The 16634-nt window shown below is 33.0% G+C and overlaps 1 protein-coding gene across 1 annotated transcript in view; it reads left to right on the forward strand.

The window, feature by feature from the left end:
* The window catches only part of LOC118190975 (immunomodulatory peroxidase-like), a 119132-nt gene that overhangs the window by 91424 nt on the left and 11074 nt on the right, over nt 1-16634 (forward strand). Inside the window, exons 13-15 of the mRNA XM_085823552.1 lie at nt 6342-6503; nt 10799-10995; nt 11838-12007. Coding sequence (XP_085679678.1) covers nt 6342-6503; nt 10799-10995; nt 11838-12007 — 529 coding nt within the window. The remainder of the gene's footprint in view (nt 1-6341; nt 6504-10798; nt 10996-11837; nt 12008-16634) is intronic.

Raw genomic sequence — 16634 nt, forward strand, 5'->3', positions numbered from 1 at the left:
AACTCGTACTGCCATCTGTAGACAGTAAAACTAACTAAATTTCGCGAGTAGCATTCCTTTGAAACACAATCAGTGCAGAATAATAATGGCGAACGAAGTTAGCTCGTCAGCGTGCATTGGGGAAATATTTCACTACGCGAGTAGTGCTCGTTACTAACCATTTAGGTCAAAATCTTGCTCCCGAGCGGAACTCGTTTGCGCGCATTATGAAGCACGATTCGATTGCGAGCTGAACTCGTTCATAACCATCAAAGGGTTAAAAACTAATTTTCCCCTACGTTTTCCCTACATTTTCCACTTTCTTTCTTGGGTTTTCCCTATTACAGGGATTTGGCTACGTGCCAAATTCTTTTTTCTCGAATATCTACGGAACGGCGCCGAGTTGAAATTCGAGACGCGTATCCTCGGATTCCAAAAATTCTCCGAGTCCATCGATACCGTTCTCATCTTCGTACGACTTTAGTCGGCCGAGATATTTATTAATAACTGCGGAAACCTTAATTTCCGCTCTCATTTTTCCGAGTGGCAACAATACACACACTTTAGCCGCTTATAAAGATTTTCATTTATCATTGCCACTTTTATTTCGTACAGTAAAATACGAGTTTGCCTATTAAACGAAATTCTATTATCTTATATTATCTTAATACACGCACACACACATATATATATATTTGAAAGAGAAACACGTTAACTTAAGCTTTAATAGTAAGTATGTTTGAGTTAGTAAAAAGTATACTTGGCAATGAATCTATAAAATAATTTTATAGAAACATAATAAAATGTTTCGCAGATGACTGATACACATTTCATTTCAATTTTAAATATGGCCTTTTCTAAAGAAAGTTGATGACGTTGTTAAAACGTTATTCACGAAGAACTGCCATACATTTCTAAATGTAATCTTGACTTTACCGGATCTTACGGAAGGTTAAAATATGCTTTTTATCGGTCAAAAGTAACAAATCAATCGCTATTGATAGAAAAATATTCGCAGTAAAATTTACTTCCACGAAAACATGCCCGGAAGCGTAATCTTTCAAATTTATGAAAATCTTTTGGACAGTGCAAAACTCAGCCATACAAGCTTAATCGTTACACTTCAACTCAAAACTAGGTAATGGCGTGAAGGTGGATAGTAAGATGAACTTCTTAGTTGAAATGCCCATTTAAAATCTGAAATAATGTACAGCGCATAACTTGAAGATTTTGCTAACTTGGGAAGAAATATATAACTAGTGTGCAGCCTCTAAGAATTCGTCATTGCATTTGTTCTATCAGTTCAAACAACAGAAAGTTTGCTAGTTCTTAAAGTCAAAAATTTTAACTATCCCTTAGATCCTGGGCTTCAATTTTTAGCTAGATCTATAAGCAGGTTCTGGGGGGGGGAGTGAATTTATCACAAAAACCATGCTTCTATTCAATATTCCGGGTATTTTCTGTGCGGCGGATAAACAGTAAGTTCGAAAAAGTTTCCGTTACTCTCTTCATCTAATTGAGAAGAGCTGCTTCTTAAGATTGGCTTAAGACAAGAAAGACTAGAACAGGTTAAGACAAGAACAACATTTAATTTTGAGTCCCTAAAGTAAGGGACTATTTTTGTTGAATCTCTCACCTAATAAGAAATAAAAACTAAAAAGGAGCTACCCCATAGTTTTCATTGACAGAAAGGAGTATTCAAACTTGACTAGTTCCTAATTACAGGATCTTTGACCTAAGGGTGACTAACAACTCAAAGACTTCCTAGAATGAAAACACTTTCGTCATCAATTCTAATCTCTCTAGAACTCAACACAAGTTCCAATATAGCTGCCGCGGTATGTATCTTTTCAATTGGTCAAATTATTTTATTAAAAGCCAAGAAGAAAGAGGATGACGTGAAAATTAAACTGTTCCAAATAATTGCCGAAAACTGAAATTTAAAATTTTAATAGAGTTCAACAGAAAAATTAAAATATCAGTATTAAAGTAAGTTAATCATTAAATGAAAGTACAGTTCGTAATATTTTTAATTGTGAAGGAAGACATTGTTTTTCCACAGATAACAAAATGTATAAAAATCTCGTTCTGAATAATCCAAAAATTTCTTCAGGAAAACAGAGGGTTCGTACGGTCCTTAAGAGTCCTTAAAAGGCCTTAGAGTTTTTTGAAATCGATTTTTGGTCCTTAAAAGTCCTTAATTTTGACCCAAATCAGCAGAAGGTTCTTAATTTTAATCATCTGAAATTTCTATATGTTTTTACGACTGCCATTTTGAGTGTGAATTAGCATTTTGGAGGAATATTTTTGGCGATTTACTGACGTGTATGGTTACCTTTTGAATGGGTTCATGGGTTATAATTTGTTTCTATTTCTAATATAAATGATGGGATACTCGAGGCTCTAAGCAAGAAGTGAAAGATAAGCATAGCGAAATTCATTTTTTTTCTAATACAAAACTCTTAAACAACTTTTCGCTTTTGGGGATGTGAATTCTTTTATTAAACGATTCTAAATTTGGCGACTTATCAACATTTTGGCGATTTTAAGATCGGTTTCTATTGAAAATTTTTAATTCCGAGGTCTGAGAATTTTTCGACGATTTTTTTTTTAAACATTGTAACACTGATAAATTTCATTAAAATAATGGTAATATATTGAAATTATATTAAAAAATAACATTAAAAAACATTTTAATTTTTCTCTGTCATATTATAAAGTTTCATTTTGGCAACTTATTATACAATATTTTGAATCTGAAAAATAAACAAGGTATAATTCGCTAAAGCACAATTTACGAAACAGCTCTTAGCAAAAACAAAATTAGCTATGTAATTAATTAAAAAGTCTTCTTTTTTAATTTTTTCATGGTAAGAATTTTTCTCATACAATTGTCTCAGAATATTTAGAATTCTCAGAGTATGCATCAGTTTTTCTCTATAAAATTAATTTTACCCTTTTTCCTTCCTTTTTTTCTTCGAAAATATTTCTGGCCTTTTGCTATTACAGAATTGGTAGGGATAATTTTTCTTTAGGATTTTAGACATTGCAGCTTGGAAAGTTTAGAAGGATTTGAAGGCAAGATTTATAGAGCTACGATTCTAGAAGATTCGAGAAATATGCGACAAAATTAAAAATGTCTCCATGGTATCAACATGTAATGGATGTATTTTACAGAAAGTTTGCAATGAATTTCTTACTTTTTGGAGAACGTCTGGAAGAACAATGAAAATATAATATTTGAATGTTTTACTTCTGATACTAGAATCTTAACGTGTTTTTCCCCTTTATTTTCTATGCTTTTCACTAGACACAAGCATGGAAAATATCAAGAATGCTTCTAATCTTATCACATAGGCAGGCATTTTTTTATTAATAAAGAAATAGAAAACTTGCAATTTAAAAGATTAATCTAATATGTCTTAATGCACCATACACATAGCTGGCACTAGGCATTTTCCCATTTGATGCAATCTCTGTAGATCCTAAATTCTGTTGCCTAGTGCCTTTCTAAATGCTTCCAGTGACAGTTCTAAATTCTAAAAGTTTTGCTATTTCTAGATTTTGTTGTTCGGTGTGTCATTAAATTCTAAAAATTCTGCCACTTCAGCTCTGTACCCGGCCTTTACCATATATATTTCATATTTCTTCTGAATATTCATATTACTAAAGAAATAAAATTAGCCGCTTTTCTGTACATTCTAAATGCATTTTGTGTTTTTTAGAATAACAGAAATCCTTAATTAAATCCAAAAAATCTAAAATGAAAAGGAAACGTGTTGAAGAAAGAAACTGAATGCATAAAGAAAATTATTCTTCAAAAATATGTGCAGTTTTTATTACGTAAATTACCCATCTATTTATGATTTCAGCGTTTACTATAATTTCCCCATTTCCTCATATGATAGAGTTACTGAGCCAGATCAAATTAAAATTAAATTGTGTAATCTTTGACCACTAATCCACATTTCTAGTTTGAATTTGTCTGTTCTCGTTTAATTACTTCACCGTGAGCTGTAATTGATTTTGTTAGCATCAGAACATACCTTTATGTTATGTTTTAAGATCTTTTTAAATAAGAGGCCTATTTAAACCTTTGTCTGATGTTGTAGTTACTTTGAGTCATAGCGATGATATGCTTCACGTCTGTCGGGAGTTTTGCACTATTTAACTTTTACCAGATCAAGTAAGCCCTCATAGGCACATTGTGGAGAGGTTGACAAGTTAGGAAATAAAGCACGCAGAAACTAGCAAGGTCATTGGTTTGCATATAGAGACAAATATGCATATGCTTAAAGAGAAAGAAATCGATATAAACTAACCAAAATGTCTGGGAAGGCTTCAAATTAAAATGACGTATAAATATTTTGTTGAGTGTTGTTGTTACAAAACATAAATGTTTTGTAGCTTTTAATGTGTAATTATCCTAATATCGTTTAAGAATCAATGTCATAAATTACATGTATTTTAAACTGTGAAATTTTATTAGATTGTGATTTTAATAGGGCTTTTTTAACATTAATATTATTAAAAAATAAAATTTAATATTGGCCATGTAAATCCATAATGACTAATGTTATTAAACTACCTAATTTAATTATTGATAACTAACTGTTTACCCTTAAAAATTATCACTACATATTAAAGTGAGTAATTGCTTTCATTAATACTCACTGTCACAAGATAAAATACAAAAATGTAAAAAATTCAAGTAAAACTTATTCTTTGCATCTAGTGAGACTTAAAATAATACAAAACAACTTATCACCGCTGGTGCTTTAACGGCTTATTGGAACCTTAAAGTATACTGACTGGGTTACAATCCCTGGAACTCAACACAAAGCTACGACACTAACTGCATCAAACAGAACCTGGCTGATTTTCAACACTTGCCAACCGTGCCTACATCAAGCCTTTCAGGTTTGCTAGAATCAGCAGGTCTCTCTCTAGAAAAGCAGCAGCGGTGACAACATTCAGTCTTTTGGTTATGAATCATGCTGATTATGATCGTACTTCTTATTTTAACTTATGCAGTTTGACATAAAATCTACCTGATGACGACACTGACAAATATGTGACAAAATGAGACATAAAAAAATCAACATAAAGCTAACTGTTAGTAAAACGTAAATATCACTTATCTGCTTTCAAATATGTACAACTATTACAAATGTAAAATATTTAATGCTACTTGATAAATTGCATAAAGTTTATTTTATTATCAAACTTATTAATAATTATGTATTCATGTTTAGTAATAATGCATACTACTTAGGAATCTATTTTATTTTTAGAATGGTATTACAAAGGCGAAATTCAGGCATAGATAATATTTTTAGTTGAATTTATTCAGTTCCCATTTGATCGTAGGTCCTTAATTTTTTCAACAATGGTCCTTAAAAATGTCCTTAAAAGTGCTTAATTTCCATGTGCAGAAATGTGTACGAACCCTGATAAACAGAATATGCTTCTTACTGCAGTTTCAGAAACCTTGTTAACTCATTGTGACTGTGTCCTGTTATGATCTTTACCCTCCTGATTACAGGTTTCTTCTAGGGGTAATCTTGTGCTTCCAAGATTAATTGCACTAATTTGCTTCATATACAATATAATTCAAATTCTCCTCCTTTTCCTCTAGCGTAATATCTATCAACACCACCTTACCAAACATTTATTCTATAATATATCATATTTAATATTCATCAAATTTATTTTCATGAGGCTAACTCCATTTGGTCTGCTATGTTTACTATATTTCTTCTTGGCATTATCATCTGAAAATCTGAAGCAAAATGGAATGATTATAATAAAATTTTGTAGCAACGAACAAATTCTAATTCTCATTATGTCTTTCTTTCTTCCTTTTTAATCTTACTGAAATTGCGATACACTTTTTTAACATTTTGATGTTTTCTATTTATGGCATTTTACGTCTCCCCTCAAAAAGTCCTGAATCAGAGTCCATCAGAGCTTCTAAAAGTGACTATTTAAAATTTTAGTTTGAAAGGTAAAGATGTAGTTTTTTAACTGTAAAAGTATAGTTTTGTGAGTTCACAATAATATGCATACTATTTCTTTAAGAAGAAAAGAGAATTAGTAGTATGATTTTAAATATAATATTTTTAAATTTTTAAAAATACTTCTTTGACTGCAATGTGAAATTTCAGGCTGCAGATTTTTCTTTGTTAATTGTTTTCTTTTCATTAATTACTTGAGTACATATATATAAGGGAGCAGAATCATGAAAAATGATTCAATAATGATTATAAATTGTGAGTGACTATATTTTATGGAAAGTGCGTTTCTCGAGCATATAATAGCAGTCTGTTTTATGTATTTATAATCAGAGTCTCTATTTGCAGAGCAGTGCTGAATTGTATTCATCTCAAGGCGGAAGGAGGGACAGAAATATTCATTTCAATTTCGATCCTTCTTTGCTCTACTCCAAAGGCAATTTCGATGCCTTGATCAGAGGCATAACGCAGCAACCTGCGCAAGCATTTGATGCCTATATTTCGAATTATGTAAGTAGACATTTTTGTTGCGTTTCATTTTCATTTACAGTTGAAAGCATTGCATATTATAAAATATATTTTTGAATTATTTTGTCCTCGAATTATTATTCAGATATTAAAAAACGTTTTGAATAACCTAAATTTTACTTTCAAATAGTATACCATATACTTATATCTTTTTTTTTTATTTGGATAATTTTACAAATAAAAATTCAGATCCTTTTGTGAAAAATAAGTTCTGGAAAAAGGTTTTTTTAAGTGGGGAGGATATCTGTTAATTTATTAGAGTAACGGGAGTAAACATTTCAGTTAAATCGCAACTATCTTCTTTGTTAAAATTTTCCATGATGTGTTATATTACAGGATAGCGCAAAAATCCCTAACATATGGGTATTTCATTGAAATGACAAGGAAAGTTAGTCCGTTTGAGTTACAAACTATACTGCATTACTTTCTGAATAAGCAACACGACCTTAATTCTGAACTTTGAAATTTATAGTTCTACTTCATTGGGTTATAATGTATGTCTCCCGCCTTCTTAGCATCCCTTTGTAGTGTCATGACCAGCAAACTCGGCGCGCATTCGAGAGGCGAAATGCTCGTTTTTCATGTCTTCTGCTTCGAAATAACCTAAAGTTTCTACAGTGGTGCCCGAACAGGGACTCGAACCTCGGACCTCTCGGATACGCCTCCAGTGTGTTGGCTATTACACCACGAAGGCATGCTAAGAAGACTGGAGAAATACCTTATATACTTCCTCTTGTAAAAGGCGACTGGGTATTAGGGAACCTAGTCGCCAAATCCTGGTGATGGAGAATCATCATCCACCACCGTTTTTTTAGTTCGGGTGCCACTGGAGAGACATTAAGTTATTTCGAAGCAGGAGACATGAAAAATGAGCAAAGCCCTCGCCGGGACTCGAATTTAGGATCTCTCGAATACGCGCCAAGTATTCTGACCATTACACCACGAAAACATGCTAAGAAGGCGGGAGAAATACCTTATAGAATAAAATTCATTATGGATGTAGAAAGGAATGCGGAGATATGATGCAATCAATTAGGGTTTACTTTCCACAAACTTTGTTTGTGGTTAAACAACGTGTGAGATGACATTAGGATTTGCTGCATATATGAGTCCTAAATTTTGGTTTTTTATTGTTTTTTGAATAGTAGTTTTACTTTTTGTTTTCTAAAATTATGCATAACATTTATCAAAATGATAATTCAATTATTTTTAATGAATTAAAAATTGTTCTTCTCTTTAAGAAATAGTCTATAGCAGTCCGAAGGCAGCGGAAAAAAGTGGGGAAAAAACAAAACAAAAAAAAAAAAAAAAAAAAAAAAAATAATTAAAAAGTTTTATTCTTTCTTCAGCTGACAATAATGAGATCGACTGAACCGAGAATATTAAGTTTTCTTCTCATAGACAAAGATATTCCCAGAATATTAAAGGTCCATTTAGCATCGAATTTTCAAAAAGGAATTTAATTCTTTTTGTTTTGTTTTTCGTATGAAATATTTTCTTTTATAGAACAAACCTGTATGTGGCTGATCTAATCACTCTTCCTACGATTTCAAGAATAATTGATACGTCACATTTGCCATATAAAATTTTCCAACACTTAACCGTAGATTTCTTGAAATTTCACAAACTATAAATGTGATGATTTCTCAGGATAAGCTTTGGTGAATGAAGTCTTTAATGTATTTATTCTTTGAATCGCTTTATAGCACTGATAAAGAGAATGGGGAAAATTTCTATTTTTAGGAACTTATCAATTAGATCTAGTAGATTAGTAGTTTTTTAACTTTATTTGCGTTTCTTTATGATAATACGTCATGATCTTAATCAAAATTTATTTATGGGGTAATTGCCTAGCATAAATTTGGATTATATGTCTATTATTTTTGTATTGTCGAAGAGAAAATGAACGTAGCAGACATCTTGCCCAAGTTTTAACTTCTTCAGGATTTTCAAGCCTTTTGTGGGCTTTGCTAGGCTTTAAGTTTTTAGTCTAAAGAGGCAATTTGCCCTGAAGGACTATTAATTTCGTTTTGGCATTTTGCGTTGGTTCACTATAAATGTCAGTTCACTTTTTAAACTGTATATTATCGCCCTGTGTTATATTTAAAGAAATTAAATAATGAATTAAATAATTAAATAAACTAAATAATCTCCATAAATACCGGGTGGCCATAATTAAACTGACAGTGCTCACAGTGTTCTGTAGCACGATCTATTTGCGAGAAGGACGCCACATTTTGTAGGAAGATTAAACAAGACAGGGAACGAAGGATTCCGCGAAAAAAAAAATAGTTCAAAAAATCACCGCTAGGGGAATATTTGGCGCTGTGGAATAAAAAATAGAGTGCAAATTAATACGGAATAAAATTACCTTTTATTATGGATATGCCTTATGGAATATGGATATGCCTTACAGTACGGTATGGAAAATCTTACGAAAGATTATCAACTTCTACTCGTACAAGATCAGCAGTGTACAGGAGTTACTGTACCCTGACCATGATAAGCGACTGACTTTTGCTCTCACCTTTCTTGCCAGAATGGAGGTGGATGATGCTTGGCCATGAAACATCTTATGGGGAGACGAGGCCCACTTTTACCTGAATGGAACTGTGAATACCCTGAACTGCCAAATTTGGGATGACAAATCACCACATGCAGTCACAGCAATTCCCTTACATTCACCAAAGGTAACTGTTTGGTGTGGGTTCACAGCGGAATTTATCGTAGGTCCATTCTTATATGAGAACTTTACCCCGACAGGACCGGAAACCTGTTCTGTTACCGGAGAGAAATATCGCCACATGTTGAACAGCTTTGTCATTCCGGCACTTCAGCAAAGACAATGCCTGAGGGAAATCATTTTCATGCAAGATGGAGCCCCTCCACACGTTGCTGTATGGGTGCAACAGATGCTACGATAGAAATTCACAACAGAAAGAGTCATTAGCCGCTACTTTCCAACTGCATGGCCACCTCGGTCAGCTGATCTTAGCCCATGCGACTTCTGGCTATGGGGTTACCTTAAGTCCAAGGTCTGTCAAGGAGTGGCCCAGGACCTGGCTACGTTGAAGGATAACATATCACGGACTGTACGAGAGATTCCTGCAGACATGTTACTTTCTGCTGTCGTGCATACTGCAATATGTGGTCCACAACAACGGCAGCCACATTGAACCTCATTTGAATGCAAAATAAAAGGTAATTTCCGTATTGATTTGCGTTTGTTAACACTATATTTTCTATTACACAGTGCCAAATATTTCCCTAGCGGTGACTTTTGGAACTAATTTTTTTTCGCAGAATCCTTCGTCCCCCGTCTTGTTTAATCTTCTTACAAAATGTCGCGTCATTCTAGCAAATAGATCGCGCTACAGAACACTGTGAGCACTGTCAGTTTAATTATGGCCACCCGTTATATGCATGTTTTTCACAATGGGATAAAACAACGGTGCCTAGAGCCATCAAATTTTGAAATTATTGACTTTATATTTTGTAACACTTTAACGAATTTTTCAATAACAAACTCAGCGATTTCAAAGGGAGCAATGGCAACACTGTACGAAATATAATTATCTCCAGCGTGCAAGACTGTGTATCGGAAATTCTAAAGATACGCTCACTTTAAAATTATTTTGCGATATTGCTGTTGAATTGAATTTTGTGGTTTAAGTGCAAAGAACATGATATTTAATAAATAAAGGTAACATAAACGTTCAAGAAACGCACCTTTGGGCGTAATGTAAAATCTGAAAGCTTTCAGATTTTTTTTATACATTTAAAAAAATTAAATTATTATTTTGGTGAACATTATGCACCGGCCTGCAAAGAAGAAAATAAAGGTTTTTTTTTAAAGATACAATGAGCAACGATGCAACGAGTATTCTAATAATTTAGCCTTCTTATATAATATTCCTACTAAAAAATCTAAGTTATTTCACGATTTTTGAAAGGTACTGAAAGTTAAGACACATGACTTAAGATCTGAACGCATGCCTATTGATTGCTAGCCTTGAATTGCGTTTCTGTTTAAGCCATCTCTGCCATCTGTTCCAGAAAAAGAAATCATGTGCGACTCATTGGGTCCAGAAGGTAGTTAAGGAGATCAATATTTCTAGACTAGGAATGTAGAAACTGACTACCCAGCTGAAAAATGCATCGTTGTTACTCTACCTATAGAGATGTTTACCTTTTTTCTAGGTTAAACTGTGATAAGAAATCATTGATAACGCAATTTCATTCTGGAAATTACTTTCATTATGTATTATTTTGAACAGTTGACGGATGATCTTTTTGGTACTTCGGGTCGCGGGCTGGATCTAATGGCACTGAACATCCAAAGAGGACGCGATCATGGTCTTCCTGGTTACAACGAATGGCGAGAATACTGTGGTCTACCCCGAGTGCGCAATTTCGAAGACTTGGCCTCAGTAGTAGATCCTTTGGCGGCCAGGAATTTCAGCAGGCTCTACAGGTATGTCAAAAAGTTCTTGAATCCGTAAATTTTGAAATGCTCTCCATTAAGTTTCGAATAAAGCTATTACTCAAATACTTTGTTATACCTTAAGGACCTATTTACCTTTACTCCACTTCGTTCTTTCCTCTACCACTCGAAGCCGTCTCTGCAAATTCAGCTCTAGTAAGTTGGTTAGCTCTATTCCATCAAGCGTACGCTAGGTTTTTGCAATATTTCAAAAATTCCACTATTAGTTTTGAAATTAGGCAGGCTAAATAAAGTCATCTGTGATTAATTTATTAAATGTTCATTACATATTAAATGTTCAGTAATTACTTTTGGAATGCATTTCTACTTTTGAGTTTGATGATTGAGTTTGGCACATAGTCCTAAACATTACAGTGCCAGTACCCACTTCTCATACTCCATTTCAGTGCACTCCAAAAATGGTTCATTCTGTAATAAGGTATTAAAGCAGATGGTGTGGAACCCACTGATCAAACTTCGTAATGATCCCAGCTGAACTCCCCCATATTCCAACTGTATTTTAATTCTAAGTACCGGCATTTCTGCTAATCTGCAGATGTTGGATGCTGCTAATTTTTATGACTTGTTCTAGAACTTCATATAAAACGATTAATTGATGTGCAGACCACAATTCTTCTACATACCGTCCGCCTTAACCCTATAACCTCTGAAATCAACTGCAAATGTGCTACCATCAGTCGTATCCTTGACAAATCTACGGTAAGCGGAGGCTATAGTGTTATCAAATTATTTAAGAATTGAGTTAAAAGGATAATCATTTTAGAATTTGTTTGTTTTCAATATTATCATTGCTGCTATATATATTCTTCCAGGAACGTCGATGATGTGGATTTATATCCAGCTGGACTCTCTGAAAATCCTCTGCCAGACGCCATCTTAGGTCCAACTTTTGCATGCATTATTGCAGAACAGTTTCGCAGATTAAAACTGGGAGATAGATTCTGGTACGAGAATGGAGGAATGGAATCATCGTTCAGTGAAGGTAAGACAAGGCCTCCCCCTAGTAAATAACTATTGTTCACGATTATAGAATCAAACAAGAATGCAGTTTCATTCTAATTTGCCTTCGTTTTATAACTGTTTTAAATTAATCAAGTATAATAGTAATATTTTTAATAATTTAATATTTTATGTTTAGTAAAAATTACCTTAATAATTTAATAGTTTTAAATTTTAATCAAGAATGATATAATTTTGATTATTGATGAACTTCGTGTTAAAAGCTTTTACATTCGAATTGATTATGTGTTTTGCTAAATGACACCAAGTCGATTTAGTAAATATTTTATTTAATTTCGTTGCATAAATAACTAGAAAAATATTAAATATCTACGGGAATCTGAAAGGCAGGAGCATTTTGTTTACTAGTACTCAGCCTTTAATAAATTTGGAGCAAAATCCTGTTATGCTTATCATTCCATGATATGCGAAACCGAAGCATCCTACGTTACTAGAAAAGAAATTAACGCGCTGGTATTACGGATGAGCAAGATGCGACAATTCTAACTAGACATAATGAGAGCATATTTTCTAAATTACGTTACAGTTAGTTAAAAGTAGAGAGTTATTAAAATCAAAAATTAATTACAAAAGGATTGGTTTGATTTGATTTGGTTTATTTGATAATGGCAAAGCACTCGAAGGCTATCTGCCTAAAGGGAGGGATGCCTTCGTGGAGGTCTTTCTAAGGGAAACTGGCTCTTATACAGGTTACATATGAGTAAAACCACGAAAATGCCTCATGCAGCCAGCTCGTTCGCAAGATTCGAACCTCGGATCGTGCTACCAGTGTTCAGTGACTTTACCGTTCGCCTGCTGTTGGGCCGATTGGAAAAGGAAGTCTAAAAGTCAGAATGGACTGCATTACTTTGATTATAAGCAATGTAAAGCTGCATAAATCCAGAAAATTTTGGAAAAAAATACGAAGAAGTTGATACAAGGTGATTCTAAAGAAACAATGTTAATAATTGAACTACTGAAATAAACAGTTTGTGATAATTTCAGTAGAAATTTTCATCAATTCTGATATATTTAAAAACTGTTAAAATAATGATAATATTGCAGTTTTTATTATAACTGTAGATACCGTAAGGTGTAATTAGTGACTGTATAGAAAGGAAGCATCAAAATTAATTCTGCTCTTGCATTCGAAACACGGATTATTGGAAGCTAATCACTTAAATCAGGAGATTACTCTTGGTAGAATCAGTTAATTCCTTAATTTTTTTCCTAATGAAAGGACTACATAATTTTTAGTTCGGGCGCCTGTTGAACAGAATGTTTGGTATTCTGGAGTGCGAAACGGGAAAAATCAATTCTGTCTTCGCTGGGTTTTCATTATGGATCTTCTAATTGCTAGCCAGATGTGCACGGAGGAATGTGACAATGTCTTATTATACTGATTAAAATTATTAGAAGTAACATGAATTTCCACCTGTACACCTAGGTCGAACTAAAGAGCTTCACAATGAACGAATGAACTGGTTAACTGGATATTTTCTTGGTTTTACTTGTGTGTAAAATGAATAAGAATTAGTTTGCCTCAGAAACATTCCACGAAGGCATCGTTTCCTTTAAGTAGATAGCCCTCGTGTCCTTTGCTATAATCAGTTAAAAGCACCTTTAAATCAAAAATTTTTGTATCAAGTCTATACTTCAGGCTACTTACAAGTTATAAAAGCATCATCGGTTATTGTTGACACACACTGGTTTTAACAGGTTAAAGCCGAGCTGTTCATTTATTCATAGATCCTAAATATTTTTCTGTTGTTTGATGGAATATTTATAAACAGTTAGAAGAAAATTAAAAAAAAAAAAAAAAAAAAAAAAAAAAAAAAAAAAAAACCTAAGAGTTTTAAGTATTAGATAAACAATATGTAAACTTGATATCTTTTTAGAACCAGGAATTTAAGCAATGAATTTAAAATCTATTCCTCTCAATTAGGGTATGAATAAACATGGAAAACAGTCCCGTCAATCTCTGCATATTTTTAGCTTTACAGAGTAAAATATAAAATGCTAATACCATCTTAAAAAAACTTAGATTAAAAATACTTGGAATTAGTATCTTTTAGCCTGAAGTCTAAAACAAAAATATTGTTGCAATTAAATAGACTTCTTTAATAAATATTTAGAGCAACCGGAAAGGTAAATATATCTATGTCATGATTTCTCTTGGGTCTCACAGATGGCGCTGTCGTACTATTTGCTGGATATTGAAATATTCATGGACCATGTCTGCTTCAGTCAGGTAGCATCCCTTGACAGGAATGTCTGATTGGTTATCTCTTATAGTTAGCTCTTCGTTCGTCGTTTCTGTGGAAAAGAAAATGCCTATGAAATATAAAGCTTCCATCGTATTTACGAACAGCTTTCCAAAACTGTATATTTCCTTGTATATTGTGGCTACTGTAGCAAGGATTCTGATTTAAGCGAAAATGCGTAACGAAATATTTATTTTTGTTTGCGCGTGTTTCGCAATCTAAAGTATAATAATGGTATTATTATAATTCTCCGTATACTACATCACATGTAAAAAGAGTGCTCTGGATGAGAATGAGACAAGCTCGAGATTTTCTTTTATTTCTTTCTAGAGGAGCATATTTCAAACTGCTGCGTAAATTCGTTTTTGTTTATTTTACGAAATTTGTTCTGGTTGTGTTCCTGTATTCTTGCCCTTTTTTTTTTTAGAAATTGACTTTAACAGTTAATGTTTATTAAACTGGTTCACGTTTTGAAGCTGCCTTTACTAATACAGTACTTGTTATTGATAATTCTTCCCTAAACTTTTCGATGTCTGTAGTTTGGTGCATAGTGCCGGAAGTTTTCGGTCTAGACACAAAACAAAATTTCTGGTTCTTTAAATAAATAATTGACAACATCTATTGAATAATAACTGCTAGTTAAGTCTGAGCAATACAAAATATTTTCATTTTGATGATATTTGACGAAAGGAATCTAAGATTTTTTAATACACGTATTTACTTGAAGATAACTATTTACAATTCCCTAAAATGAATAGTCTGGAAATGTTGAACTCTTCCTCTAAGCCGTGTGAATGCATGCAATATTTCTTCTTTATAATACTGAATTGGAACAAAAATTAAACTGGCATTATATTGAAAGCGAAGGATTTAGCAGAACATCGAGAATTTTCGATGTATAGGATAAAATCATGTGTGTACATTATGTACAAGTGAATTAAAAATCTTTTTCAATTCATGGCTTAATATGTTAAAAACTATAATGTTAAGAGGAATAAAAACATAAATATATGTGAGTGTAAAATGTATAAATGTATAAAAAAGTTCAAAACTCTGCATCAGGAGTGGCCATAGCGTTTTGCAGACGAGTGGTGCGGTTCTGCTCGTCGACGAGTGATGCGGTATGGTGTGGCTCTCCCTCTTAAATAAAATATGTGTAGGAAATGTGGCAAATTAAAACTATTCACTGTACAAAAGAAATAAATTATATTTCATTTCTTTTATAAGTGCTTAGTGCGCAATGAAAGTAATTAATTTATTTCATTCCTTTTTACAACGTTATTAGCAAAGTGATTAATGCCCAAACATGATTATTTTGTTTAATTTCTTGTTAGTTAAGAAACTCAATAATATTATTCAAGAATATAAAATAAAAATATTTTACTGATTCTCTCAAACTATTTTATAAAGTAAACTTTAAAAGTTGTATTGTTTGTGGATGCTTCATAAATATTTTTCATCTTAGCAGTTGACCGAAAGTTTTGTTTTCCTTCTGCCGAAAGTTTTATTGATGACTTGTTGCTGTTGTTGATGCCGAAAGTTTTGTTGATGACTTGCTAGGCGATTCGCTAAAGATCAGTTCTATGCTGATTAGTTAAAACAAACCGCTACTTATTTTTAATGAATTTTAGTATTACATAGTGCACACTATTGATTTTAGGATATTTTGTCCCAGAAGCTCTTTCCAAAGCTCAATATTTGAACCACCGTTTTCTTTTAGCTGTTTCAATCCTTCATCATCTTGAAGCTCTAAGCCGCAATGCAACTGGCTGTGAGATGGGACAGCCATTTTTAAAACTGTTAACAAGAAAACGATTGAATCACTAAATCTGTCAGTGTCTTCTGCTAGCTTCTGCAGCTGGCATGTATAATCTGTTGTTATTATTTCATATTCTGATAAAGGTTTCAACGTTTTAGTAAGACATGGAAAGTGAGCGAAGGTTTGGGTTTTAGAAATTAGGTCTCAAGGAGTTTAATTTTGTAATGGAAGCTGAAGACACTCTGTGCTAAATAACTGCTCCAGCGTAAATAGTTAAACGCAATGAATAGGAACAAAATTGGGATACAAAGTATTGGTATTTAAAATTTTCAGAAACCTTTTAATAGGATCGTTCATAGGTGGAGCGCCGTTAGTTGCAACGCTAACTAACATTTTAATCGGTACAGAATGTTTCTAAGTACAGCGTCAAGGGCGTTTTTTATATCTATAACTTGAGTCGCATCCATTAGTGGAATAAGATTCAATAATCCTTCTTCCCTTCTAGATTATTTGTTACATAACGAATATATACAGCTAGCTGTGATTTATGGTCAATGTCCGCAGATTCCTCTAAGGCCAGATTCAGT

This window comes from Stegodyphus dumicola, chromosome 1 (genome assembly GCF_044657685.1).
Source record: "Stegodyphus dumicola isolate Sdum_Otavi_A_Nest chromosome 1, ASM4465768v1".
Classification (NCBI taxonomy): Eukaryota; Metazoa; Arthropoda; class Arachnida; order Araneae; family Eresidae; genus Stegodyphus; species Stegodyphus dumicola.